Source organism: Gallus gallus, chromosome 2, assembly GCF_016699485.2.
Source record: "Gallus gallus isolate bGalGal1 chromosome 2, bGalGal1.mat.broiler.GRCg7b, whole genome shotgun sequence".
In the NCBI taxonomy this organism is placed as follows: domain Eukaryota; kingdom Metazoa; phylum Chordata; class Aves; order Galliformes; family Phasianidae; genus Gallus; species Gallus gallus.
The window spans coordinates 89,363,768-89,390,348 of NC_052533.1; the positions used below are offsets into that span (position 1 = coordinate 89,363,768).

The 26,581-nt window shown below is 42.5% G+C and overlaps 1 protein-coding gene across 1 annotated transcript; it reads right to left on the reverse strand.

Moving 5' to 3' along the window:
* Window positions 1-1,236: 1,236 nt before the first annotated feature.
* Window positions 1,237-26,581, reverse strand: GLIPR2 (GLI pathogenesis related 2). The gene is made up of 5 exons (XM_419085.8): window positions 26,449-26,581; window positions 15,437-15,545; window positions 11,567-11,670; window positions 4,183-4,260; window positions 1,237-3,135 (listed from the first exon to the last, which is right to left on the reverse strand). Exons 1-5 carry the CDS (start codon window positions 26,459-26,461, stop codon window positions 2,975-2,977), a joined length of 465 nt encoding a protein of 154 aa, XP_419085.1. The 5' UTR covers window positions 26,462-26,581; the 3' UTR covers window positions 1,237-2,974.

Here is a 26,581-nt window from a genome sequence, read left to right on the forward strand (position 1 = left end):
CCTGGTGCTGTTCCAGAGCCCTCCTGCTACCAGCACCGCAGGGCCTGCTCCTCTTGCACTGCTTGCTCACCTAAAAAATCTACTGTTTCAGTTTCAAGTCCTCTTCCTTCCCTTCCTTTGAGAGATTTATATCATCCTTGTTACCCATGCTTGCAGAAGTGATCTTCTGGGGAATTATTTTGTACCAAAAAAAAAAAACCCACTGCTGGCTTCAGGTAAAAACATACCCGTGTATTTCTCCAGCTTCACAATGTCAACTTTCAGATTTTGGTGAGGTCTGGGGAAGATGAAGGAGTGAAGATGGCAAATTAAAATACGTCAAGCAAGGCTCCCCCTCAGCAGTTTTTAAAGACCATTCCCAATTCTTACCTACATGCTTTGTTATTATTTAAACCAGCAGACTGGAAATAAAGCCTCAGACAAAGTAGAACTCCTCTTCCTCCTTTTCCTTCTGCAAAAAGAACTTAAAAACCATCTCCAGGCCTCTCAAGCCAGCTGTTTTTCACTAATATCTGAGCTGTCAGATCAGGCCGTCTCTTTATTCCCAGAGCAAAAGTGTCTTCTTGCGTGTGCTTGAACATCATGTTCTGCCCCAACACCACAGAAGATAACCTTTCTTTGCCACTTCTCTGTCATCACAACTCACCGGGATGTGGTGGAGGTGATAGAGCAACACAGATGGCCGGGAAGTCAGGTTTCAGTGTGCATTTCACCAAATCCTATGGCTTCTGGGTAAGCCACAAAAACATTACCTTTCGGTACGCATTTGGCCTTTTACCTATGCCATGGTTTACTGCACAGATGGTTCATCTGCAGAAGGCATCAACATTGTGAGCTTGGGTCATTAAGAACTGGATGGACTGGGTTGTTTTGTTTTGTTTTTAAATTGCTACTTACCTGCATGGAAATTCTGTAGGGTGTAAAAAGCATGTATTGGGTCTATTTGAGTGGCTTTGAGTTCCTTCCATGTCAGATGATCAGAAACCACCTCCACATGTTCCTTCTAAAAAGCTCTGGAAGTTCACTTGCCACTATCATTCTAAATAAAGGTAATGACCAGGTTGGTTTTGTTTTGTCCTGTCCTCTCTTCACCAAGACCTTCCCAATTCCGACATAAAAAACATATTAGGTGGCAGCAGCGAAACACTCTAATTTCATTCACTCAGCTGAACATATATGCCAACCATTCACAGAGTTAGAGGGCCAACAGCAGCAAGTAATTACAAAAAGAAGGAGTATGTGAATGCCATTGATTTATTTGACATTTCTTAAATGAAAGTTGAAGACTGGAAGGCCCCCAAACTGCAGTTACAAAACAGACATGTCTGAGTGAGAGTGAAGTGGCTGTTCTTTACCAAGAACATGTCAACCGAGAGAGGGAGCAGCAGAAATTAAAACACAAAGCGGGAGCCGAGCAGAGAAAGACATATGGCTGTTCAGCATTGAATCCAAGGCTGAGTTCAAAGTTTGTATAAAGAGGTGATGGTCATCTCTTGTCTACGTTACGATTTATCATTTCTTAGAAGGTCTCCTGTCTTTCCTGGGCTAGATTACCTGCACTTCATGACTTAAGTAATACTGTCCTATGTTTATGTCTTGGAAAGAAAATTTAAAGATTATTCAACAAAGATTCAGGTAACAGCACAGACTTCAGTGATTCATATTCAAAAATATATAATTTTCAGATGTTCGTTATATGCATTAAATTCTTGGTTACAGCAAAAGGATTGTAACATACAGCATCACAGTGACATATCATCAAGCCATAACAGTGCAGTTTATTACAGCTGTGTAAACAGAAGTATGTATTTCTGCAACGGCACTCTTTGTGAGCCAAATCTCAGCAGAAGTCAAAAGGAACCTTTACATAGAAAAGAAAATGCCAAATCGAAGCACAGTACATGAATTTGACCAAAGTGCAACCCCACATTTTATAAGAGAAAAAAAAAAAAAGTCCTCAGAATTTTTGTCTGCTTTCTTTTAAAGAAATTAAACCTGATTATTTTTTTTTTCAAGGCATCTTTCTAGCACATGGTGTATTTCTGTTTTGAATGGTATGAGCTAAGAGCAAATGTCTCCTAATTATGATTTGGGAATGTTGATGTCTGCGGAAGATATTCTCTAGGAAATAAAAATAAGTTACTGTGAAATGAAATCCATGATGATTTCCCAGAGAAACTTATTTTGTGTGTAAATATCAAAGAGAAATGGCAGTACCTTGCTTTTCTGGAAGGGAAGTAATCAATTTGATTGTAAGACAATGCACATTCTGTAAACTGTAAGATAGTGTTGAGTTTTTAAATATTAGCACCTAAAACGTAAAGCTAAGATTTAAACATTTCTAGTAGCTTTTTGGTCATGCATGACTTATAGCTTGCTTGACAGATACAACTTCAACAGTGTAGTCTTAGTGTCCTGTGAGATCCTTCTAATGAAAGCATATATGTCTGGATTCCACTACATTTTATATGTGTAACTTTCATACAGGACGCTTTGCATATGTTCAAGCCGGAGGGATGAGACCTCACAGTAGCAAAAGGTACAGACAGAGCAAAGAGGTTGCACTTAATAGCAAAAATTGGAAAACTTGGAATATGTGATATAGTTACAAGCTGGTACCTTCAGTGCACACAGAGCTACAAATTTGCGTGTTTAGAAGAAGACATCCAACATGTGTATACTCACATGCTGACACAGAGTTCATGCAAGCTATTACAAAAAAGAACAAGTTAGAAACTTTCACCCCTCAGAGATGCTGCATATACTTCATCCTCAGATAAACTGAAGTCTCCTCAGAAGCAACAGGGACCTAATGTGCAGATTGACTCAAGCAACGTGTAATTGCTTCTTCTGCAATAAGTGAGCAGCAGTATCCAACAGGAAATTTCATTGAATTGTACTTCACTTCAAACACCGTTAAGTCCAAACCTAGGTTCATTTGTCACTAAGCAATAAGACTACCTCTAAAGAAAGGTTATTTTCTTGGAGGAAGGACATTTTCTTCATAGTAGCCTGGATTTACTACATTTCCAGCTGGATCGTACCTAGCCACCACAAATGTAGAACCGTCACTAGCAGACGCTTTTCCAACTCCCATTTTCTTTGTGCTCTTCCAAACCATCGCTGTGAAATGACCTGAAGAAAGAGAAACATATGCAGATGCTTTCGGTACTACATCTATATTAATCCTTCAAACATGTTGAGGAGGATGGGGAGAAACAGGCATACAAAACTGGTTTTTTCTCTGACAGGAGAGCTCACTGAAGGTATGGAAAAAACTACATCTAGCATTTAGTCCTGAACAAGCCTGCTCTGACCTGGTTCCACGTTAGTGTTCCCAGCTCTACGTCCTATTCCCAAATAAGAATATCTAGTAAGAGAATCATGATAGAAGGACTTTGATGAAGAACTGATATAAAATTCCACAAAGACGTTACGGTGCTCACTTCCTGCAGTAAGAATAGCAGTTCTACCGTTTCATCCTTCCCTATTATGTCTGCAAGGACAACAATTCAAGATAAATCTCTTTATTGTTTTTTTGTTTTGTTTTGTTTTGTGGCTGCTTCTGCTTACTTCTAATGGCCACCTCTAAGCTATATTATCAGTTGTTCCCCCTGTGCACCAACAAGCACCATGGGAGAAAAACAAGATTTTCTTCATCTCAAACAAGCTTACTTGTATCTCTTGCTCAATTATTATTCAAGGAACAATGTTCTTACGTTCACTGAGCACTGGGCTGATAACATGCAGTCAATGACCCGTGGCTGTTCTCCAAATTACAGCTGAAGTAATCTCTGCCACTGTAGTGATACATCTTGGCAGAAGACACATGCCAGTGTAAACCATGGCACTCTGTATTTAGCGAGACAGCTATATCATTTCAATTCACTGTTTCTTACAGATCGATTTGCCTTAAAAATAAGTTGCCTGCTAAAAACTTTGGAGTTGCAGAAAACAATACAACATATTGAAAAGAAAAACCATAGAAATATTGCCCACTTCCTCATTTTTCACAGATTCTTTTGCCTTTCTGTCAGTTTCTAACATAAATTTTGGGGAAATTCTAATAATGTTCTCCTAAGAATAAGGTAGATATTTGAAAAATATCAAAACAAGCACAGCAGGCAGTTTCTTAAAAGAAAAGCTCTGTTTTTGAAGAGAAGGTGCTCAGTTTGAACTTACCTGTCCCTGAAGAAAACCCTGGGTTTTGAAAGCTGTAATTCTTTATTTCACTGTACCATCTGTCGGCAACATCCTTCCCTGAAACACAGAAGAAATGAGGAATCAGGACAGGTAACACAAACACAAGAGCATGGTTCACTTAGAGCCTGACCAGCAGGATCTTCAGGTCAGATGTTTGGACAGATTTCTTCTCTGAAAGAGCGGTCAGGAATAGGGATGCTCAGGGATGTAGCTGAGTCACCCTCTCTGGATGTGTTCAAGAAATGTTTAGATGCTGCACTAAGAAACATGGGTTAGAGGGGAAATACTGATGACACGTGGACGGTTGGACTAGATCATCTTGGAGGTCATTTCCAACCTTGGTGATTCTATGATCTTCAGTTAATAGCCGGCAGGACCCGTACAACCCAAGGCACAACCTCCAGGCACGTGAAGGAACACTCTTTTACTGAATAAGAGTTTTTGAAATGTAGGTAACAGGATATAGCACATACCAAGTATTGTTTTGCAACAGCTGTTGCTACACAGTTACTAATCAGTCTAATATTTTTTGTTAACCATCTCATGCCATCAGTTTCTGGAGTTCTCAGCTCCCTGATACAACCACAATCCATCAGTTTCGTCACTGAGATGCAAGGGACATGGCCATGGTTGGCACAGGCTGGCTGAGATCTAGGGCAGCAATGCACTGAACAGATACAGAAATAGGACCTCTGTGGAGAGGTGCTCTTTGGGTAAGATGGACCTGAAGAGGAGCGGAATTCTGACACCAACAGCTCGGTAAACAGGACCACAACCCAATTCTCAGATGCACTTAAAACTTGGCAGGGCTGAAGTTAGAAAAGCTCTCAGACAAAAGAGGTCAGTGTGGCACAGCATTTGGATCTGGATGAGCGGAGATCCATGCAGTCCTCAACAAAATGTATAACCGCCTGGCAATTTAACGCATCCAGTCCACAGTTTTTGCCTGCCCAGAATCTTCTATAACTGTAAGCCTGGAAGGTAGCTGAAGATGTATCTCCCCCATCTTGGATGAGTGTTCCCGTCATTAGGTTTCTACACACCACTTTCAGCAGCTCTTCCATCTTGGAACAAGTTTGAAAAGACTTCAGGGAGCCGTGCCAGGTTTTCTGGCAAGAGAGCACGGGGGCCTTTTCTACAGTGAGCCCTCCCACCTGTGGATCCAGGTGTACGAAGGTGTTCCTTTACAACTCCCAGCAAAACAAAATAAAATGACACTCCTGTAGTTTTATGCATTCCCATCAGCATTTCATACTTCAAATTTCTGAGCGCATTTGTTCTGCTTAATGGTTTTACACAGCACCTGAGCCATTGTGAATTTCCACTCTGAGCTCTCTAGCTCAGGGTACTATATGTCCAGGAGCTGGTATTGTATGGAAATCCGTGTCCAGCACTGGCTCATTTCATTAGGGGTGTTCGCTGATCACAGCTATACAAGGATCACGACCACAGCCAGTGGCACAGCACTACATGTCTGTAGGTCTGTAACAGTGACATGTGCCAAAGAAACAACCCTATCTGCTTTTGTTGAGCTGTTTAGGAACCTGATAGACGAGAGCAGATCCTGACAGTCTGCAATGAATCTGATTGAACAGACAGCACGGAGGGCAGAAGCTCAGAGCAGAACTTGCAGATGCACTCAAAAGCCAAATATTACGTCTTTTCCATTACTGTTTCTTAGGAAATTCTTGTCTCAGAGAAGGAGGGGGGAGGAGGAGGGAGGCTTTTCCCTGTGCTACATCAGTAATGAAATTTCTGCTTAGCATTCCAGGAAGCATAACGCAAGGCCAGTCGATCCCAGAGCAAGCTGCCAAAGCTGTCAAGACTACCGTCATGAAGAACGCCGGTCCCTGGCGGACCGTTGGCTGCAGAAGCACAGTGACTCACGGCTTGCTATTTCGCAGCAAAAAGTCTCAAACTTGCGCTGTTCTTGAAGCCAGACGCTGAGCTGTTAACCTCTTTAGACTTACGAGTGCAATCTGCTCAACTGATGGCGTTGTTAGCCTGGCAGCCTGGCTGTCAGAGCTGTCACTGGAAAGAAAATACGGAGTGAATTGCCATCTCCGAGAGGTTTGTGAACTGGAAGTTCTAGGAGCTGATCCATAGCACACTGCTGGTTAGGAACGAGGCTCACTTAGTGAGTTTATTTATATTTTCTACATAAAGACGTAGCAAACATCTCTTGATTCCCAAAGTAAACGTTCTGGGAGGAACAACAGGTTCCTTCTTTCCCTGCTTGCCCAGTGCCAAATAACAAGCCCAGTCGACTCTCTTAGTGGCTACAGTCTGTAAAGCAAATACAATACCTGCTCGTTTACTACTCAAAGTAAAGCTAAAAGACTAAAAAACGTGCCAAGAGCAATCTGTGTGTAAGTCAGAGGAAAAACAAAAACCATACAGTACAAAAGCCAAACAAATCGTTGTCGAACAGAAGCGCAGTGTTTCAGCAGACGTCAGACCTTATAAAGCATATGCACTTTGTATATACAAGTGCTTAAGTGACTACACTATGTAAATGAACTTTTACAAATGTAGGGCTGCACTTTCACTACTATTAGCACTTCACTCTCTCCTGCAGTGAGGCATAGCATAAAGAGCAGTCCAAGAGAAAGTCAACCCCACACTCTCCGTCTACTCTGAGAAATGCATCGTTAGCCCAGTGACACCTGGGCTTTCCAGGGGCTGGAGGAAATGAATAGAAAGAGGCCAACACAACAGTCAGCAGAGCACTGAGGGTAGCCCCTTCGATAGCAATTTGCATCCTCAGACGTGCTGGTTCAGAGAACCGACCACAGTTATTTCCATTTCACGTTATTACAAGATGTGCGATGCAGTTACACTCAGATCCCATTGACCTTGCACTGGAATGTTTCGTTGGAAACAACTCTCACTCCCCCAAAAAGCACCCTCCAAAACAAGGTTTGATTGTTGTTCAAAATGCATTTTCAAGCAGAAGGAAAAACAGAAAAGAGACGGCACTCCCATCCATCACTGCGGATTCTGGCAGAAATGACAGAAGTTGAGTTCTATCAAAACCATGCAGATTTGCCCTCCAGCCGGTGCTGCAGCTCATCTTCTGGTACTCCACTAGCAGAACCAGTTACTATATTACCTTTTTTTTTTTTTAACATCCTTCCTGTTTGCACTGCTGTAAACCACATTCACAGTTTCAACACTTTTTCTATGGAAACGTAGCTCAGCTCCACCCTTCTCCTGACAACAGCTGACTGATGACCTGCTTGGTTCACTTCCTATCAGGTTGAATCTCACTCTCGTGCGCTGCATCAGCACTAAGGGAGAAGGGGAGCCCAGAGAGCTGGGTGTGCATGGGTGAGAGGGTCTGTACTAGCAGCTGGAGTGGAACTGCAGCTCCATGGGTTTGTATGTCCAGCTGCCAGCAACTGGGAAGACTGGAATCCAGTGGCAGCTACTGGATAGACCAGGTGTCTGAGCCCAACAGCTGAAGGCACTCTAATTCCCATTACCGGGAAAAGAATACATTTTATATACATTATTTTATTTTGCCAATAATATTTTATTATATATACATTTAAAGAATCCATTGTTGGAAATAAATGCATATATATCATTTATACATATTCCAACAATAGATATTTGTCCTGATGGGCCAGAAAGGGGCACAGGATAAGGCCACTGATGCTGTTCATGTAAATACTGGCTGTACCTGCCCGTGTTGATTTCTGTGGCCACCTGCACATACACATACCTGCACATGTATATGTATGTATGTACATGCCGTTTATGCGTGTGTGTACGTTCATCCTGGGCTCCATCAGAGGAAGGGTGGCCAGGAGGGACAGGGAGGTGATTGTCCCTCTCTACTGTGCCCTCACGAGGCCCCATCTGAAGTACTGCATCCAGGTCCGGGGCCCCCAATACAAGAAATACAGGCAGCTGTTGGAGAGGGTCCAGAGGAGGGCTACAAAGATTATTAGAGGGCTGGAGCACCTCCCATATGAAGACAGGCTGAGGGAGCTGGGCTTGTTCAGCCTGGAGAAGAGAAGGCTGCGGGGTGACATCATTGCAACCTTCCAGTACCTAAAGGGAGCCTACAAACAGGAGGGGAGCCAACTCCTTGAAAGGGTAGATAATGGCAGGACAAGGGAAAAATGGTTCTAAGTTGAAGGAGGGAAGATTTAGGTTGGATGTCAGGGGAAAGAGCTTGTAGATGCCCCAACCCTGGAGGTGTTCAAGGCCAGGTTGGATGGGGCCCTGGGCAGCCTGGTCTAGTATTAAATGTGGAGGTTGGCAGCCCTGCCTGTGGCAGGGGGGCTGGAGCTTCATGATCCTTGAGGTCCCTTTTAACCCAAGCAATTCTATGATTCTATGCATGCCTGGGAATATACTCTTGGCCTCACTACTGCTTGGACCCAGGGGCGCAAGGCTGTGGCAGCCCAACTACTGTATTCTGCTCACCCAGTGTTAAATTACTCTGTGGCCACCCTCACTGTCTCTCCTTATACCTAAGAAGCCTTAAATTTTCAAGCCACGTCACTGAGAAATTTATTAACAGCATTCCAGTAAGATTACAGCACACGGATCACATCTCCGTGAGGATGGGAAGCACCACAGAAATCTACTTACAAACCAGGTACCCCAAACCTCAGATCTTTCCTTTAGTACTTCCTAGCTTTTGTTACCAATTTCCCTTCCACTTTCTTAGGGGAAAGCAGGAGAGGCGAATTTAAGTTTCCATCAGAAATTATCTCAAAGGGTATAATCCTCTACTTTCAGCATTTCTCCTGAAGGTCCATTTTCAAGAATCATGGAATCACAGAATGGTTTGGGTTGGAAGGGCCCTCAAAGCCCACCCGACCCCACCCCCTGCCATAGGCAGGGCTGCCCCCCACCAGCTCAGCTGCCCAGGGCCCCATCCAACCTGGCCTTGAGCACCTCCAGGGATGGGGGGATTTTTAGCAGTATTGTGGAAGTCTGGTATTGGAGAGAATAGAGAATAGCCACAGATGCCTCAAGGAATCGTATTTGTGAGTCAGAGTGTGCTCCTTCAGGGCTGGGGCAGAATGTGCCTCTGTGCTGCTCTGCACACTAGACCAGATTTTGTCTGGCCATAACAGATCTGCTTAATAACATGCAGTGAATTTCTCTTACCGACTCCTCAAAGTTCATCAGCTGCAGTGTTTTCAGGGGCAACACACACACTCTTCATGACAGCATTCATCCCAACCAGAACTGAAACATCCAGTGCTTGCCTTAGGCCTCCCCATACATGAGAAGTGACATGAGGCGTCCTAAGAAGCCTGACACAGTGCAGCTGCCCAGGCAGGCTGTGGTCTCTCTTGTAGTAGTGGCAGATGACAGCTCACTTACGTGAACAGAGACAAAGAAAAGTCTGCCATGGAGCAGTTCCTGAAGGACTGGAGGGAGGAAGCAGCTGTCAGCTATTTCTTGGATTACAGGGATAAATATATTTCCAGCTACAGCTTTAGGCTGTGTAACTCCAAAATCATGAATACAGTGTAAGAGATTCCTGGGCCAGGAGACGGGTGAAACTAAAAGGCTCTTATAACTTAAAGCTTAAATCATCTCTGAAACAAGAGATTTATCTTCTGGCATTATCACAGAACTCTGTAAGAGTCAAAATAAGCAATAGCATCACTTTTTTTTTAAGAGAGAAAACACACTAAGCTGAAGGTTTATTGAGTTTTGCTTTATCTGGGGAGGAAGACAGACTCCCTTTATTAAGCCCTTGAATAGATGCCTAATACAAATTTCAGCCTCATTGAGCAGGCTACAAATTAACTATCCAGAGGGAACTGTAAGAGAAAAAGAGGAAGAAGTAACCAACTCCACAGAGATGAAAACTAAGCCTGGACAGAACAGCTTTCTCTGAACAAGGAGTTTTCTTACCCTGATACTCTGACTCATCCTGACACATAGGAAATGTAGCACAGAACAAAAGATGCAGCTTATTTTTCTCAGGAAGGCAGTCAATCCCATGAATAAAAAATAGCAATAAAAAACTGCTCAAAACTGGCAAGTTATGCATGGAAACAGCGCATAGAAGAAAACAAGTGTGATCCAAAAAAGGACTAGCATTATATAATTTATGGAAGGATCCATGTGTGTTGTTTCCAGCTCTCTGAATGAGAATCCTGTTTCTTTAACCTCAGGGGAAGAGCACAGGCCATCAGCACAAACAAGAAGGAAGAAGTAAGCTCAGTCAGTGAGTCATAGGCACTGTGCAAATTTTGCCATACATCTGTGTGTTCCCATGCCGCTCTGAAGTCTTACCTCAGACTCTTGCAATGGACAGAACGCCAAATATTAGTAGATCCAATTAGATTTTTCCACCCCGGGTTTCTTTTTCAATATGAAAAAGTACCCATGAGGGGCTACAGCTGGCACTTGTCAAGGAATCCAGCAGTGCCCCTGGGCCTAAAACTCAGCTACTAAAATTTCCAGATCCTTAAAACAGGACCTACAGTCCACAGAAATGAGCTTCTATCTCCTCTAGACTGCACTGGGAATTCCAGGGGTGGCTGGAAATACAGAAAGCAAGTGGTCACTTATAATACACACCACCTGCTCTCCCAGCAGGCGGAGGCATTTGCTCTGCATGCAGGAGGAGGAAGGAGGGAAAAGCCTGCTGAGCATAGCTCTGAGTGCTCACCGCAGGTTGTCAGCATGGCCAAAATTCAGCTCCATGGGTACCCAAACGGAAGGCTGCCAATTATGTGCTACATTCATGATCAGAAAATATACGGAGAACTTTTATCTTCAGAAATGAGGGCAGGGAAAAGGGCTCAAAGCCTCTGTTTACTGACAGAGCAGAAGAGATCAGACATTGCCTAACACGCTTGCCTTTGTCACTTTGGTTTCCCACTGTCTTTTTGACCTCTAAAACAGGAACTGCTGTGTAGTATGCAATTGCCATTTTTCCACCTTCCTCACCACAGCTGGCCTGTGGTCAGCCCTTACTCAGGCTAGGGCAAACTAAGGATAAAGGTGAAGAACAGGGCATTGACAGCTTCCTTCTCCCCTCTCATGAAATAGAATTCAACATAGGTGCACAGCTGGGACATATGGAGCAGTCTAGCCACCAAATCCTATCTTTAAAGGGACATAACCCGCTGCCACAACACATTACCCCTTCAATGCATATTTGTGCTTCTTATTCTCAGCATATGTAGTTGTCTGCATACCAGAAGGCTGTGCCCATGGAACGTGGGTTAGATTGCAGTGCCCACTTTTTGGAAGTGAAGGCAATGGCAGTACTCTTGCAACCAGCCGTGACATCCAGCTCACTCATGCTCTGAGCCCAAGGAAAATGAAACAGGCTATTTATATGGTGTCTGTGAGAGAGCAAGAGAAGAAAATTTACCTGGTTGATCGTAGGATGCCCAGGCCAAGTTTTCTCCACATTTTCCACTAGCAGACTCAGAGCTGTGTTTGAGGATCCTTGAGGCCGCCAGCTCTTCTGCATACCTAGCAAAGGGATGAACACATCGTGTTACAGACCACGGGTAAAGTAGATAGAGAGGTGAAGGAAGAGAAAGAGGGAATGCAAACAAGGAATGTTAGAATTATGGAATCATCTGAGTTGGAAGAGACCTTTAAAGGTCATCTAGTTCAGCTTAGTCCAGCTCCCCTGCAATGAGTAGGGACACCTACAGCTACATCAGGTTGCTCAGAGACCCATCCAGCCTGACTCTGAATGTCCCCAGGGATGGGGCATCTACCACTTCTCTGGGTAACCTGTGCCAGTGCCTCTTCACTCCCACTGTAAAAAACTTTTTTCTTATACCCAATCTAAATCTCCCTCTTTTAGTTTGAAACCATCTCCCCTTGTCCTGCTAGAAGATCATAGTTTAAGTGAAGTTACTCAGTTACAAATCTCTGATACCAGGAATGCTTTAAGCCTATATAGATCTAGGACTCACAAAAAAGGAAAGTCCAGAGACCATTTTGCATGGCCTTTCCAGAGCGCTTGTGCCATGGCTGAGAAAGGTCTAAAAGAAACTGAGTGCAGACCTCCCTTCATCCTGTCTGCCCAGCACCTGGAAATCCACAGACCAATCTTAGCTGCAACTTTTAATGGGGAAATTGAAGCATTTGTAAGCATTGCTACAAATGTCAACCCCTGACATTTCCAGGCCTCCTCACTGGAGTAACCTGCACAGGAGATAACATAGCTTCAAAAATCAGCATGCAGATAATTCATAAATCAGGTGTACATATGGGAAAGGGAGCAGAATCCAAGCATCTCTCAAACAGGGGATGGCCAATGACTCACTGTAACACTAGATGGAGATTTCCAGCATATATTTGCAGTAGTCCTGGGCCCTCTTCAATGTTTTGCTAATGCTTTACCATTAAAAAATAAAAAGTGTATTTAAACCAGTTTTAACTGATAAACAGAGAACAGTTCCAAAAACTCTGCAGCATTAACTTAAATTCTCGATGAAATAGGAAAAGAGACTGAAGCTGGGATTTAGTCAATGTGAGTGAAAAGAGAAAGAGATCACAGGGAGAATTTGAAACAACAAATGCGTATACCAGCACAGGGATAAGAAGTATTGTTTCTATAGAAGTTAACACATGAGAGTGTGGGAGGTATTTCAATTGTGTTATTACAATGGGATTAAAAATAACTTCATGTGTAAAAGGATTATTCTCTTTAGTCAACATTGGAAAGGCCTCAGCACAGAGACATTGAAATTCAAAAGACCATTTGTTATTTCTCATAGCACTAGAAATCATCACGTAGATTTAGAAGTCAAGTAAGACAAAACAATTGTTCCATAGTGCGCTACAAAACTTATCACCAATGAGGCAGACACCAGAGCACATGGGGATCTGAAAAGAGCTAGAGAAACTTACAGTGTGTATTCAGCCATTATTAGACAGCTATAACAAAAAAAAAAGTGAAGATACAACCTAACACTTAGGAAAACCACAATTTCCTAGATAATTTTGTAATTTCCAGGAGAAGATAACAGAGCAAGGATCACTACGTATGTCTTGTTCAGCTGCCTCTTCCCAAAGCTTGGATTACTGGCATCTGTCAGACACAGGATTGCCTAGCTGAACGTTCTGACCCAAGCTACTACTTCAGTCATTTGGTCCTGCACTCCTTTTGCCCCATTCCTCTAATGAAAGAAATCAAACAAAAATATCACATTGAGCTGCCTCCAAGTAGTTTAGAAATAATGAAAGCTTGCCAGTCGCAAGTCTACTAGATCCTGAACTAGAGGATCTCTTGATACTCCTTCATGTCCTCTATGACCATAGTCCTGCACTGCTTCTCTACAAGGATTTGCACATTCCAAGCAAAAGGTAAGACTGGGACAAAGTTGTGAAGGATTTGAGACAAAGGGTGATTAATTCCCTCCTGCTCAGGCAGCTGAAAACATGAGATTTGTATCTGAGATCATCACCCTATGCTTCATTACAGTCAGATATAAACAGACACCTGCTGAGAGTGACTCACTCATGCAAAAGCAGGGATCCAATAGTCAATTCAGTTAGCCTGTCTCAGTTCTTGGGACTGAAAATAGTCGAAAGCACACCATTTTCAACAGACAGAAGAGCTAAGCAGCCGCAGGTATATCAGACACATTTCAACAAGGATACCAGATATACTGAAAAGAAAAAGCGAAGCTCTTTGAAGCTCTGGAATTTTAGATTGTGCACCATCTACCTTGACAAAAATAAGATTTCTCAAATTTCATGTCTGCTATTCAGAACAAAACATTTCTGGTTCTTGCTATTGAACAATTACACCAGGTTCTAAACACACCTTTAATACTTGTAAGTTAAGTTACCAAAGGCTTCCAACTGCTATTCGCCACAGTGAAGAAAGTCAGCTGAGACCAAGAGGATTGTGAGGAACTCCAGAAGGACCTAAATATACCCAGGAGGGGCAATAGAGCACTTAGAGATAAATGTGGAGCAATGTCTATTTGACAGAATAATCTCAACTATTCATACAAACTGATTTGTTCAACCCAACTGTAAAAGTTGGAAAAGAACTGTGACTGACAAGTCAATGAAATCTCCTCACTGTGAGGCATCAGATGAAGCAGAAAAACCCCAAACCTTTGAAGAATAGGAAGAAAAACCAAGATTGCATAGTACGCAGACGTGTCACTGACATCACAGAAATACTGTATCTAGTTATCATGGTGTTTCAAAAAAGAAGTGAAAAGAAGACAGACAAAATTAATGTTGATTGCTGCCAGAAGGTACATCTACATGCCATGTACATGGTGTGCTGTATGGCACAGCACCTCATAGAGATCTCTGGTCTAGGCTGAGAGAACTGAACCATCTCGACGGTAGAGTGCAGCATGATGCTGAGAACAAATTGGGTTCTAGAAACACCACAGCATCTCTGGTTCTGAGCCAGCTGGCTTGGAAAACCTTGCATGGTTATGGTAGAACGTGTAATAGGAGGTGAGATCTCATGTTTGCTGGGATCAAACTGGCCACCATTTAGGTATTATGGGAAGATGTTTATTTTTGGAAGAGTTTAGTCACCATTTTGTCCTTTAAGTATTTTCTTTTTATTGCAAAGATCTATTCCTCACTAGGAATAAAAATACATGAATAAATGAAAATCTGTGGAACACCAAACGATCTCCAGAGGTCCCTTCCAACCTCAATCATTCTATAATTCTATGATCTTGTAAAAACAGCTTTGAAGAAGGTTACTACAAAGAGAAAGAAAACAATCTGGTTGTCATACATGCAGCAAAAAGTAAAAGCAATAATGGTCTAAAGTTACTGTAAGAAAGACTTAAATCAGGCAGTAGGAAGACCAGTCATCACTTCCTATCATGAAAAAGTGATTTTCTGCCCTATTTCAGCAGCAGCAGATGTTCTTGTGCAGCTGACAATACATCATCTGACGGAGATGGGAGCGAAGCATGCTTTAGGCAATTACCTTCTGCAAAGGAGATACACAAGCATAGACAAATGCAGCCATGTCTCAAAGAAAATGCAAGAAAGATTTACACTCGTGACTAGAGAAGTGCATGTATGATTAGGTGGTTCTATTTGACGGAGAAAGAAGGGAAGAAAAGAGTTGAGTAGGGAGACGAAAAGAGTAGAGTCCTTCACTCTCCATCCAGTAAGCCTTCACTGAATACCAGCATGTTAAAAGGAAAAGTATTTTGGCAGTGTGCACAGTCAAATCTAGCCAATAAAAGTGACAGAAATCTCATCAGAGAAAAGAAAGGACCAAACTCACTGTTGGGCTCCTCTGTTTAACTTCTTGCAGAGTTTTAAGGGGGGGACTCCGTGTTTCTTCCTGTAGTCATTGTGTGCTTTCAAGACCTCTTCAGCAAATTGTTTGGAAGCTGAAATCACATTAAAAAAAAAAAAAATTGGAAAAGTCTGTCAAATACAGACATCAGGGAAGACAGAAAAACATACCCTGCAAACTGAGATGCTGGAGAAGGCAGGACTGAAAAACAGGAGTATGCCACTCTCACTACTTACAAGGAGGATGATATGAACCATTAATGCCTTTTGTCCAGGAACTCTAAGAGACACCTCCAGTGGGATTCTACAATCTCACTAAAGATTGAAGAGAAAAGTGAACCTCAATCCCTTTCTCAATAAGAAGGTGATTTAAGGTTAGTTTGACTGACTCTCATTTCAAGATTTCTATATACCACATGATCACTGCAAAAGAATCGGAATAAATGAGAACTAGGTCCTCTTCAATGTTCTCTCTTCTTTGCCTTGATGAAAAAACAACAACAACAAAAAACCCAACTCTTCCCTGCAATTGGTTACCCAATGGATGTTCCTGCTTCAAGAGAAATTTGAGACCTGAAACAGGGTATTGGGACAGTTAGAGAAGCATGGGTAGCATCTTTAAAACAGAAAGACAGTTCTCACTTTCTCCGTACTTCAGAAGCTTCTGGACAGGCCAAGACATATTTTAGTATTTACTCCATTACGGTGACACAGATTTACATTTATTAATGCAATTTGTGACACAATTTCTGACGTATGTCAGCATTATAGTTCTATATTCTATTCTATAATTCTGAATATTCTAATTAGAAAGACTCCCATCATTTTCCATTTAAGATTCTTTCAAAGCCCAAGTAGATCTCATGACTAGAAAGTTTTTCCTGTTGTTAATCTTAGATTTCTCAAGTTCCTCTCATTGCTTGATTTTAACAACTATAATCACTCATCTCCTCCTTTATTAGCATGTACACTCTTCTGCTGTTTGTAATGATGCATTCTCCCACAGTATAGCTGTCAGTTTGCATATACTGTTCTTGCAACTTTTTTCTAAGGTAATTACCCAACCCACACTTGTGCCTTTAGCTGTTGTCAGAGTTTTCACTGGTTCTAACAACAGCCTTAAGATAATATGGTGACCTAAAATAATCTCCATGTCCAAATGCACATAAAAAGCCATTTTTGTTTCACTCAGTACTTCATAACTTTGAATAGAATATGGAGTTGAGTTAGTGCAATTCTCACATCCACCAAAGCATTTTTGTGGACACGTACCTAACATATTCTCCAACAACATGCTTTCCGGCTAGGGTTATTTATTTATTTATTGTATCAAATTGTTGTCATAAGACAGCTGAGAATTCAGAAATCAAACAACAATCAAACAACAGAAATCCTGCTGAAATGGGATCTGTCCATCACATTCCCATTCTTAGGTTTTCCTTCAACTTTGTGCCACGTGTTACATACCACCAAAGAAACCAGGCATCTCTACTTCAGTGTTTAAGCACCCACTCACTCTTTGCTAACAAAACAGTTCCATCTTTGTTATTGTCATTAATTGATTCCATTGAGCCAGGATCTCAAAATTCTCATCTACTGCGTGGCCTGTAGATCATGGCCTATTTCTAAGGTGCCTGTCACAGGTTACTGAGGAAGGCAAGCCTACAGCCAATTGACTTAACTTAGCTGACACAGGGGTTCAAGATTCCAGCAGACATTTTAATATAGTTTGCTAATCAAAAAAGTTGAAATGCACAGCTTTGGAAGTTGCATCACATACTCAAGGCTGCATTTCTCTGCATAGGAGTTTGTGGCTGTTATTACCTAGATTTAATTTCTCCTCAGCTCAGCATTAAAGAGTACATATACAATCTGATCTGCAAATGTGAAAGTTTTAATTTAAATAATTTGTTCTTACTTACAATAACAAATTAAAACTCTAGGAAACAAAAGCTTGAACTTGACTGAAATGCAGGCTTTGTCAATCCATCCACTAACAGATGTATTGCACAATCCAGCTCTGTACTAACAACTTGAATTACAAGGATCAACAAGACATGGACGTGGCTTCTTCTAGCCATGGAGACACCTCTCTACTGCTCTTAGAGACCCCTCCCGTCCTTCTCCTTTCCCTTCCTTTCCCAAAGTGTCTGCTACAGAACCACTTCTCTGCAGTGACTCAAGCTCATGTGCTAACACCACCCTCTTTCCACTCGTTCTCCTCTGCACTCTGAAGTGTGGAGGGGGACGCCTGACTGCCAAAGACGTTTCAGATTTGTTTTGGAATACCTGTTAAGTTTTTCCATTTTAATCAACGTTCCATATTCCAAGAAGCCAGATATTAAAAGTGAGAGTTAATGGGAGTTCTCGGGCTCCCACTCAAATGAGAACAGCTTCCCAAATAGCTTTGCAGATGTATTTTTTTTCCCTTCACATAGGCTGCTTAAGCTTCTAGAAAAAACTATTTCCTACTGCAAGGAAGTTGTTTTTGGACATGAATCACTACACAGTTTAATAAATGAAACACTTAATGCTATTATCTACAGTTGCCTGTTTCTCATTATTCAAATATTTACCTCTGTTGCGGATTCTTCTGGAACACTATCTTAAGATATGACAGCATGCAACAATGAATTTACAGGCCATGATGTGGTACAGAGCACACCTTGTAGATCCCTTCAGACTTTCTCGGTTTTACTCAGCTCATGTGAGCATGGAAAAGTAAGGAGAGGCATCTAGGCTGACTTTTCCTATCAGATTTTCTCCTACTCTCTTCTTCCCTTACATTGGCCATCGCAACTGAAGTGAGTTATCCAAACACGTTCTCCACAATACCAGCTGCTCTGTCACTTTTGCAGTCACCAGCTGAGTCTTGCAAGATGATGCAATAAGAACTGGACCTCACATAGAATCCTACACAGATATATACCATTATGGCTGCCTCAATTCATCTTCAAACCGTGACATAGACCTCACCTTTCCTCTCTGCTTGTGCATCGCCCAAAATAAATAAGAAGAGATGTACTGATGTAACAGCTAGAATCACATTTCCCAAGACAGATGCTAAGTATGTTTCAAAGAACCCACCAATCTGAGAAGAAATAAATGCCAAAAACTGATACCAACTACTCTGGTAATGTGACTCATTTTTACCCAGGATACTGCACATTATTTCTACGCTCTTTTCTGCCCAGAACACAGGGAGAAACATTCACTCTCCAGGCAGACAGAAGCCAAATATTAGAATGCACAGAGCGGACACAAATGCATACTGTATAGAAAAGACACGTAAAGGTAACTGTGTGAAGACCAAGCACAGCTCTACTTTAATACTAAAATCTTTACAGTCTCCTTTGTGCAAAATTGTTCTATTCTGGCAATAGTAATGGAAAGATGATGTGGCAAATACTGTTCTTAATATTCCCAACACCTTAGCGAGAAAATTCATTGGAAGCTATAGGAACTGCGAAGTAAATATGTCTTTAAGTCCTTTATTACTTTCCCAGATAACTAAGGATACTCACATTTTGACAAGCTTCTCAAAGTTTATTGACAGATTGGAAACAAACAAAATTCTTAAGTAAAAGCAACTTCAGCTAATGACCACATTCTCACCTAAGACCGAAGATACTTGGCATATATATTATCAGCAACTTTTATTTTCACTTGAAGTGATTCTCTAGAAACAAGCTACAGCTGAATCTTCCACACTGTGAGTATACAGTTTCTTCAGTCACAGAATCATAGAATTACTCAGGTTGGAAAGGACCTCAAAGATCATCAAGTCCAACCGCAGCCTAACCATAGTACCCTAACTCTAACAACCCTCTGCTAAATCATATCTCCGAGCACCACATCCAAATGCTCTTAAACACATCCAGGGACGGTGACTCAACCACCTCCCTGGGGAGCCTATTCCAGTGCTTAACAGCCCTTTCTGTAAAGAAATGCTGGATAATCAGCTCACAGAGAAAGCTTAAATGAAGGCAGGTACACCTCTGTTACATTTTGACTCTGCATTTTGACATTGACAAATGCATTTGACTCTGCATTTGGACTTAAACATTCCATAGTGATCTTGTGCTGGGTGGCCTCTGCAATGCCACACAGATTGATTAGTTCATTTTTCTTATACCATGTACTTAACTGCTCCTTACTGCTCCTCATCCAGGATAAAAATTTCTTCAAAGACTGGCCCTTAATGTGATTTCTAGAGACGTCACTTGAGAGCATGGATTAGGCATTCCAGTTCATGCATCACTTCCAAACACAAAACCTGATCTCCCTCAGTGCCAAACTCCCTGCACTCATCATAGCTGTTGCTAGACTACTTCCTTTCCAACCTGAATTTTCCTACTAGAAGTAGTTAGCAGAAAGTATTGCTTGAAAGTATTAAAGGAATTGGGTTGTAGAGTTAGATACAAGCTTGAATGGGAGAAATTTCCTGGAACTTTCTTGTTTTTAAGCAGAAACAGAATAATTTTCCCTTCAGTTCAGGAGATCTCTCTTCAGGAGGAAGATTCTCTGATGCTCTTCAGTCACACCTTAACTTTTCCTACACACGCTACCACTGGGATGAGCTTCAGGACAACAGAAAGATGCTCAAATTAATTCAATCAGATGGACGCACTCCCACTCGTTTTATTACCCAAGTTTCCTCTACAGGAAACCGGCAGCTTAATAACTTCACATTACCTGCTCCATGTGACATAACATGTTATTCCTCCATTTCCATTTTGAAGCATAGTGCCTGAGAATATAAAACCACTGGTGTAATAATGTTTCGGTGACATTACTCATGTCACTGTTTGATTGCAAATTCTACTCTTGCTATAATAGACAGTGTTGATTACTTCCTCACTTAAGGCCTTTTATAAACTGTTAGGCAATTGACTCCCCTGATTAAAAAGGAACACCTGCTAACCTGGAAACTGCACAGCTCAGAAAAGCAGCAGAGCCTTCTGATATATAAGCTTGAAAGAAAAGAAAAGAAAGAAAAGGAATGAAGAAAGGAAGAAAGGAAGAAAGGAAGAAAGGAAGAAAGGAAGAAAGGAAGAAAGGAAGAAAGGAAGAAAGGAAGAAAGGAAGAAAGGAAGAAAGGAAAGCTAATCAGAAGTTACTGACAAAGTTCTTGCTTTCATTTTTTGGTGGAAAAGGCTGTGTGAGAGGAAGAAGAGCTTTGTTTGGAGCCCTTCTCCCCTCCAAACAGTGAGATCATCAAACCTTTCAACAAATAGTTGCTATCATGGAGTGGTCATCACGCATAAGACTGGAAATGACTGCTCATCAAATCTAGAGAAGTCAGTGTCGGCTTTGCACATAAGAGATGATCAAAAAGTGTTATTTTTATCACTATTCCGCTACGGAGGACAACCCAGTATAGTAATCATGGTACACATACTCACACTCTTGATAGAAAGTGAGGAAGCCGATAACCTTTTTAAAAAGGAAACCCTCTCATTAGTAAGGCCTTGCATTCTTAGATATAATTGGACACAATTCCTAGGGTACACATGATTTGAAAAACAAAGTCCCAATTGACTTACTGAACACACTACGCAGGAGGAGAAAGTGAAGCAGTGTTTTCCATTTCTTCTCTTCCTCCCTCCCTCCCTAACGCTGTATTTACTGCGGTTCTTCACCAGAAGGTGGTGGAACCATGGAACAGGCTCCCCAAGGCAGTGGGCACAGCCTCAAGCTGACAGAGTCCAAGCAGCATTTAGACATCGCCCTCAGACATAGAGTTTGAATTTGGGGTGGTCCTGTGTGGAGCCAGGGATTGGACTCCATGATCTTTGTGGGTCTCTTCCTAATTCAGATGTCCTGGCTTTATCCAATTCTATGATGTGCAGGGACAGTCCTCACAATCACAATTAGAAGGATGGCTTCCAAATCCTGCTACTCCAGCGGCACTGCAAGCCTTCAGAAGGACAGTTAACGTCATCATTTCCTGCAGCTATGTAGCAAGCATACTTACAGCTGAGAGCAGGCAAAGTCCACGCAATTTCTATTCAAAGCCAAGATTCATCCTGCTAACTTCAGCTCAGTCAACACAGACAGGTATTAATGTTTGCAGTGGTCTTAAATAGGCCTATATTGTCTTCCTGCATAACACCAAAGACTTTGCCATCTCTTACAGGCTCAAATCTACAATACATGAGCCAGTTCTAGAGTAGAATTATTAGCCACAGCCTTGGCCTTGCTTCCTCCTCCTCAGCAAGGCCACGCAGTCTGACTCTCAGAGATAGTTTCTGTTCAGACTGTCAAAGACTGGGCAAAACTTGCTCGCATTTGCCTGTAAAAACATAATGTAGATAAACTTCAGCTAATCTTTTGGAGAACAGAGTGGCTTTTACCAAAACAGCTCTCTGAAATGTTCTTCTGGCCTGGGGAGATATGTAATGAACAACTCCGTACTTACAGTCAAGTGACTTATTTTTCTCATACTTTCCATTCCTGTACATAGGGCAGCAATCAAGGCAAATCCAAATCCAAACAAGATAGAAACTACCAAATGTATCAATTATACTGATAGAAAACAAAGCTTTGTTGAATGTTTTCACTCAATTTCAGTAATAAGTTTTCTTCATGCTTAATTATTTTTTTTCAGAATGATTTCCTGGGGGATCCAGAAAGGAGAGCTGATGCTTTTGGACATGCAACTATATGGCATGAGAAACCTTGGTAGGTATCTTGGTTAGTACAGATCATCACACTGTGTCTCATTCTTTGTCAGCCACTTCACGCTGTTCTGGTACTTGTCTGCCTTGAGCGTTAGAAGCTAAGGCTCCTAATCTAACAACAAACAGGAGCAACCACTGTTACAAAGAATGATGGCTTCTGTATTCTCCTCCACTCCACTCTGCGCAAAGCACGATTTTATTCAACAGACAAGTAAAGATTAGGCATTGAATACTGTTTGCCAAAGCCCGACGTCTTTCCGGAGGATTTTCCATTATTTCTCATTTATTGAGCTTGAACTGAGTAAGTAGCATCATCTACACACAAAAGCTGGAGAAGTGCAGGGTTTTTAAGTGAATTAGCTATATTTTTTAAAGGTTCTTTTCCTACTCCTCCTCAGATTCAGTTCTGGTGTAGAAAGAAACAGCAAGCAACTCGTATTAAGTTCTGCACGTGTCCCATTGTTACCAAACATGAATGCCTGGTTACTAGCAGCTTAGATTCATTCATTTTCTCTTTCCTCGAGATCTCGTAAAACAAAATGCACTGTCAATTTGGCAGCTTGAATCACATTTCTCAGAAAGCAGACAGGTCATTTTTCTTGTATGCCTGCACTGTTGTTAGGAGCTGCTACAGCTGCCTCCTCCTGAGGTGCCGCAGTACAAGCTCTCACCTCTCATCAGCTGGAGATGCAGCTCATTCTGAGGAAAGCACCATAGTCTTTTATGCCATGCTCCAAGGACGAACCTTCAAAGTTAAAAGCAGCATGTAATTCTGAGGGAGATTATAAGCAATGAGGAAAACAGCGCTGAGTTTGGTTCCTATTTCTTTTCTCTTTGTTAAAGCCCTTTCTCGGCCCTTATTTATTTTTGCACTGATTCAACAGGCAGCAGTGGGTAACTCCCAGCCACTTCTTTGGAGTTCCACCCACATTTGCAGGGGGCAGAGTTAGTGGGAAGAAGGAAAATAAGGAAAGCAAGCACTGTAAAAACATTCTCAGTATTTACTGAGCTCATTCTTCTCTGTCTGAGAGCATTCTGCACTCACCATCCAGAAGTCAAAGAGCAAACTATTCCCTCCCCACCTCCTCCGCTTAGTTTTTAGAAAGCAAGGAGGGCAAGGTCCCTTCCCCAACACATAGGGTTGGAGGGAGAGTGGAAGAAATGACACTTTCCTTTCTCTGCCACCTTCCCAGCCCCCGGCAGCTGCTGTTGTGGATATCCCCTCTGGGATGACGCTGCTCCGGGACCCCGGCCTCCACGCACAGCTGCATGGGGTCAGAGCCATGCGGTCAAGGGAGCCCTAGCAACACAGCAACAAAGAGCAGCCAGCTCACCATCAGCTCATTTCCTGCTGAAATACTCCCTGATGGCTTGCTTTTTTTTTTTGCTTTGGGCTCTACGGGGAGAGGAGACTGCATCACCTATTAATCCACATGCTGTTCAAAAGGAGAAGGCTAGTGGGAGGATACAGGGGGTCCCCACATTTTGCTGCGGTGTTTGCAGCAGTTACAGCCAGGGGAGGCATTTCTCTCTGTTTGATGGGGGAGTTTCAGCATGCGTTTGGTTTTAGCAGTCTGCAGCATCCAAGGAAAAAAGCTGTCAGAGGTACCAATGTCTTACTGTGTTCAGTTCTACCAAGTGAAGCAAAACCAATGCAAAGTCTTTAGTCATAATACTTGCAAAGAATACAGCTTTAAGTGTAATCCAACAGCTAGAAACAATACATCATCAGGGAGCTCCAATTAAAATACCTGCCCAGAACTGACATTTGAAACAGTGGAGCTCGTTTTCCAAGGGGATACTTATACCTCAAGATAAATTCACCAAAGATACAGAGTTAAAGAAACAGCTTTGAAGACATTTCTTCTAAAATAGAGAGCACCCAGATTACATGAATTAGAATATCCCTACATGAATCATAGAATGGCCTGGGTTGAAAAGGACCACAATGATCATCGAGTTTCAACCCCCCTGCTATGTGCAGGGTCACCAACCACCAGACCAGGCTGCCCAGAGCCACATCCAGCCTGGCCTTGAATGCCTCCAGGGATGGGGCATCCACAACCTTCTTGGGCAACCTATTCCAGTGCGTCACCACACTCTGTGTGAAAAACTTCCTCCTAATATCTAACCCAAACCTCCCCTCTCTCAGTTTAAAACCATTCCCCCTTGTCCTGTCACTATTGAGCCTTGTAAAAAGCTGTTCCTCCTCCTGTTTATATGTTTCCTTCAAGTACTGGAAGGCCACAATGTGGTCTCCCTGGATCCTTTTCTTCTCCAAGCTAAACAAGCCTACACGTACGTCTTCAGGCAATCTCTTCCTTCATTCTTCTGACCCAGGAAAGGAGCACGTGCTCTGGATGTCACTGAGAGGTCGGGCAGATTCCTACCCATTACATTTCTACTACATGCCCCAGTAGAGACAAATCTCTGCGCATCTCCTGTGCCTGCTATGTGTCCTCAAGAGCGGGAAATCTCTCACACAAAACACAGAGCTGTGCTCTTCCGAATAGCTGCTCTCACCCATGCAGAGGCAAACGTCAATCTCAGACAGGAATTTAAAGACTTCAGTTTGGCGGAAAGGGCAGATGGGATTTAGTCAATGAATTGATTGTTAGGACAGGATCTCAGCTTAATGTACAGCTTAAACAGCTCAAACAGCTCAAAAGCAGCAACCGGGGCCCAGTTCGCTATTAACTTGAAAAGTATGATACAAGTTACAAACAATTATGAAGTTCTATCTGTGTAACTTCTCAGTGAAGCAAACAATACTCAAACCTTCGTGAAAGGAATTTCTGGTCTGCCATTGCTCCTAATTTTGGAACAAAGAACTGATGTGCTCTAACAAACGTGCAGGAGATAATAGCTAAGGACAGAAAATGCCTTATGACTGCATCAGCAATCTGCAAACAGAGATTGTGTACGTATTAAAACAAGAGATTTATATCAGTTTGAAGTTGGGAGTGGCACATTGAAACGTCTGCTGCTTTTGCCCAGTTAACTCTGCCAGTGTAACACACTGATGCAAGGCTCATCCGGCACTCATACTTCTTATGCTGTTAGCAAGGAACTGCTGAACTGGCTACTTCCAAGTGACTATAGTTATTTAAGTGGTCATAAGATCATTTACTAAATCCTAACCTATCTGAAAGCACACAGCTTCCAGGAAATGGGCCAAGCCCATGCACTGGCAGCTAGGTGGTGCTAAGCCTGGGCTGAGTATCGGCCTGCTGCCACATACAGTTGAGTCAGAGCAAGCCCTTAACCACATTCTCAGAAGGCTCAGACCTCAGCTGGGATGCTGACCTTTCAAAAAAAAAAACAAAAGGAAACACACTTCCATGCTGAAGCCCATTCAAGTGTTAGCCTTGAGTTCTGTACATTTCAAAGTGAACAAAGGACCAGATTGCACTGAGCACATCCTACATGTGCTACTGATGGATAGGCCAGACAGATACTATGCTACCAGGCTCTGATTAGTTACAGAAATAACATCCCAACCACAAGAACATGCTATCTGGTTTCACTGCAGTTTCAAAAGACGAGCGTGGATTTTCAGACTCTAAGCACGTTTCTGTCTGCGGGGAATTCCTTGTGGCACCAGTGGGACAAAGACGGACCGATCCTTGGGGGATCTCTCCTCTTAGGGTCTTCAACTTCCAGGCAGCTTCAGTGGGGCTTTCTTCTACTCAGAACACCAAACCCAAGCGCACAGGCGATGAACAGAGCCCAAAAAGGCAGCCCGCAGCCAGCAGGAACAAAAGGCTTGACAAAAATCCGCACAGCTGGGGAAAAACTTAGGAGCTCAGACAGCACTTGGTTAAAGTGTAACCAGATCCTGAATCTAAATCCTACTAAAAGCAAGGGCAATAAAAAAACCTTCCCTCTCTGTGCAGTTTGTTGATGATTTGCGATGTAAAGAAGCTTTGCCAGACAGCTATACGCAGCGTAACTTTAAAGCTAGCAGACTTAAAACGCTCCTTTCTCTGAATGCCATGGAACTCTTTCATGCAGCAGAACGCAACCGTTATCAGCTACAAAATGAAAACCACACAGGAAAATACAACTGCCTCTACACTGAGACGGTTTGGGAAGGGGGGGAGAGGGGGCTTCTTGTTTTTTTCTGTCTTTTTTAATCAAACAGACTCATTTTCATTGTGTCACAGAGAATGCTCCTCCCAGCCAGCAACACGCGCAAATGAAAGCAGCCTGCTCATAGCAAAGCCACTGAGGCTTTAGTAACGCATTGGGAGCGCAAAACCGAGCGGTGCCATTGCAAGGATACGCAGCCAACTGCGTGAACGCATTTGCTCACCTGATTTTCCCATGATGAAGCTGTGATTTTTTTTTTTTTTTCGGTTCCACCTGATGCCCACTTTCTCTCGCCTGAATTCCTCCGCTCAGACGAAGGGCTTTGTAATTTCACTGCAACTTCTTCACTCTGCCGC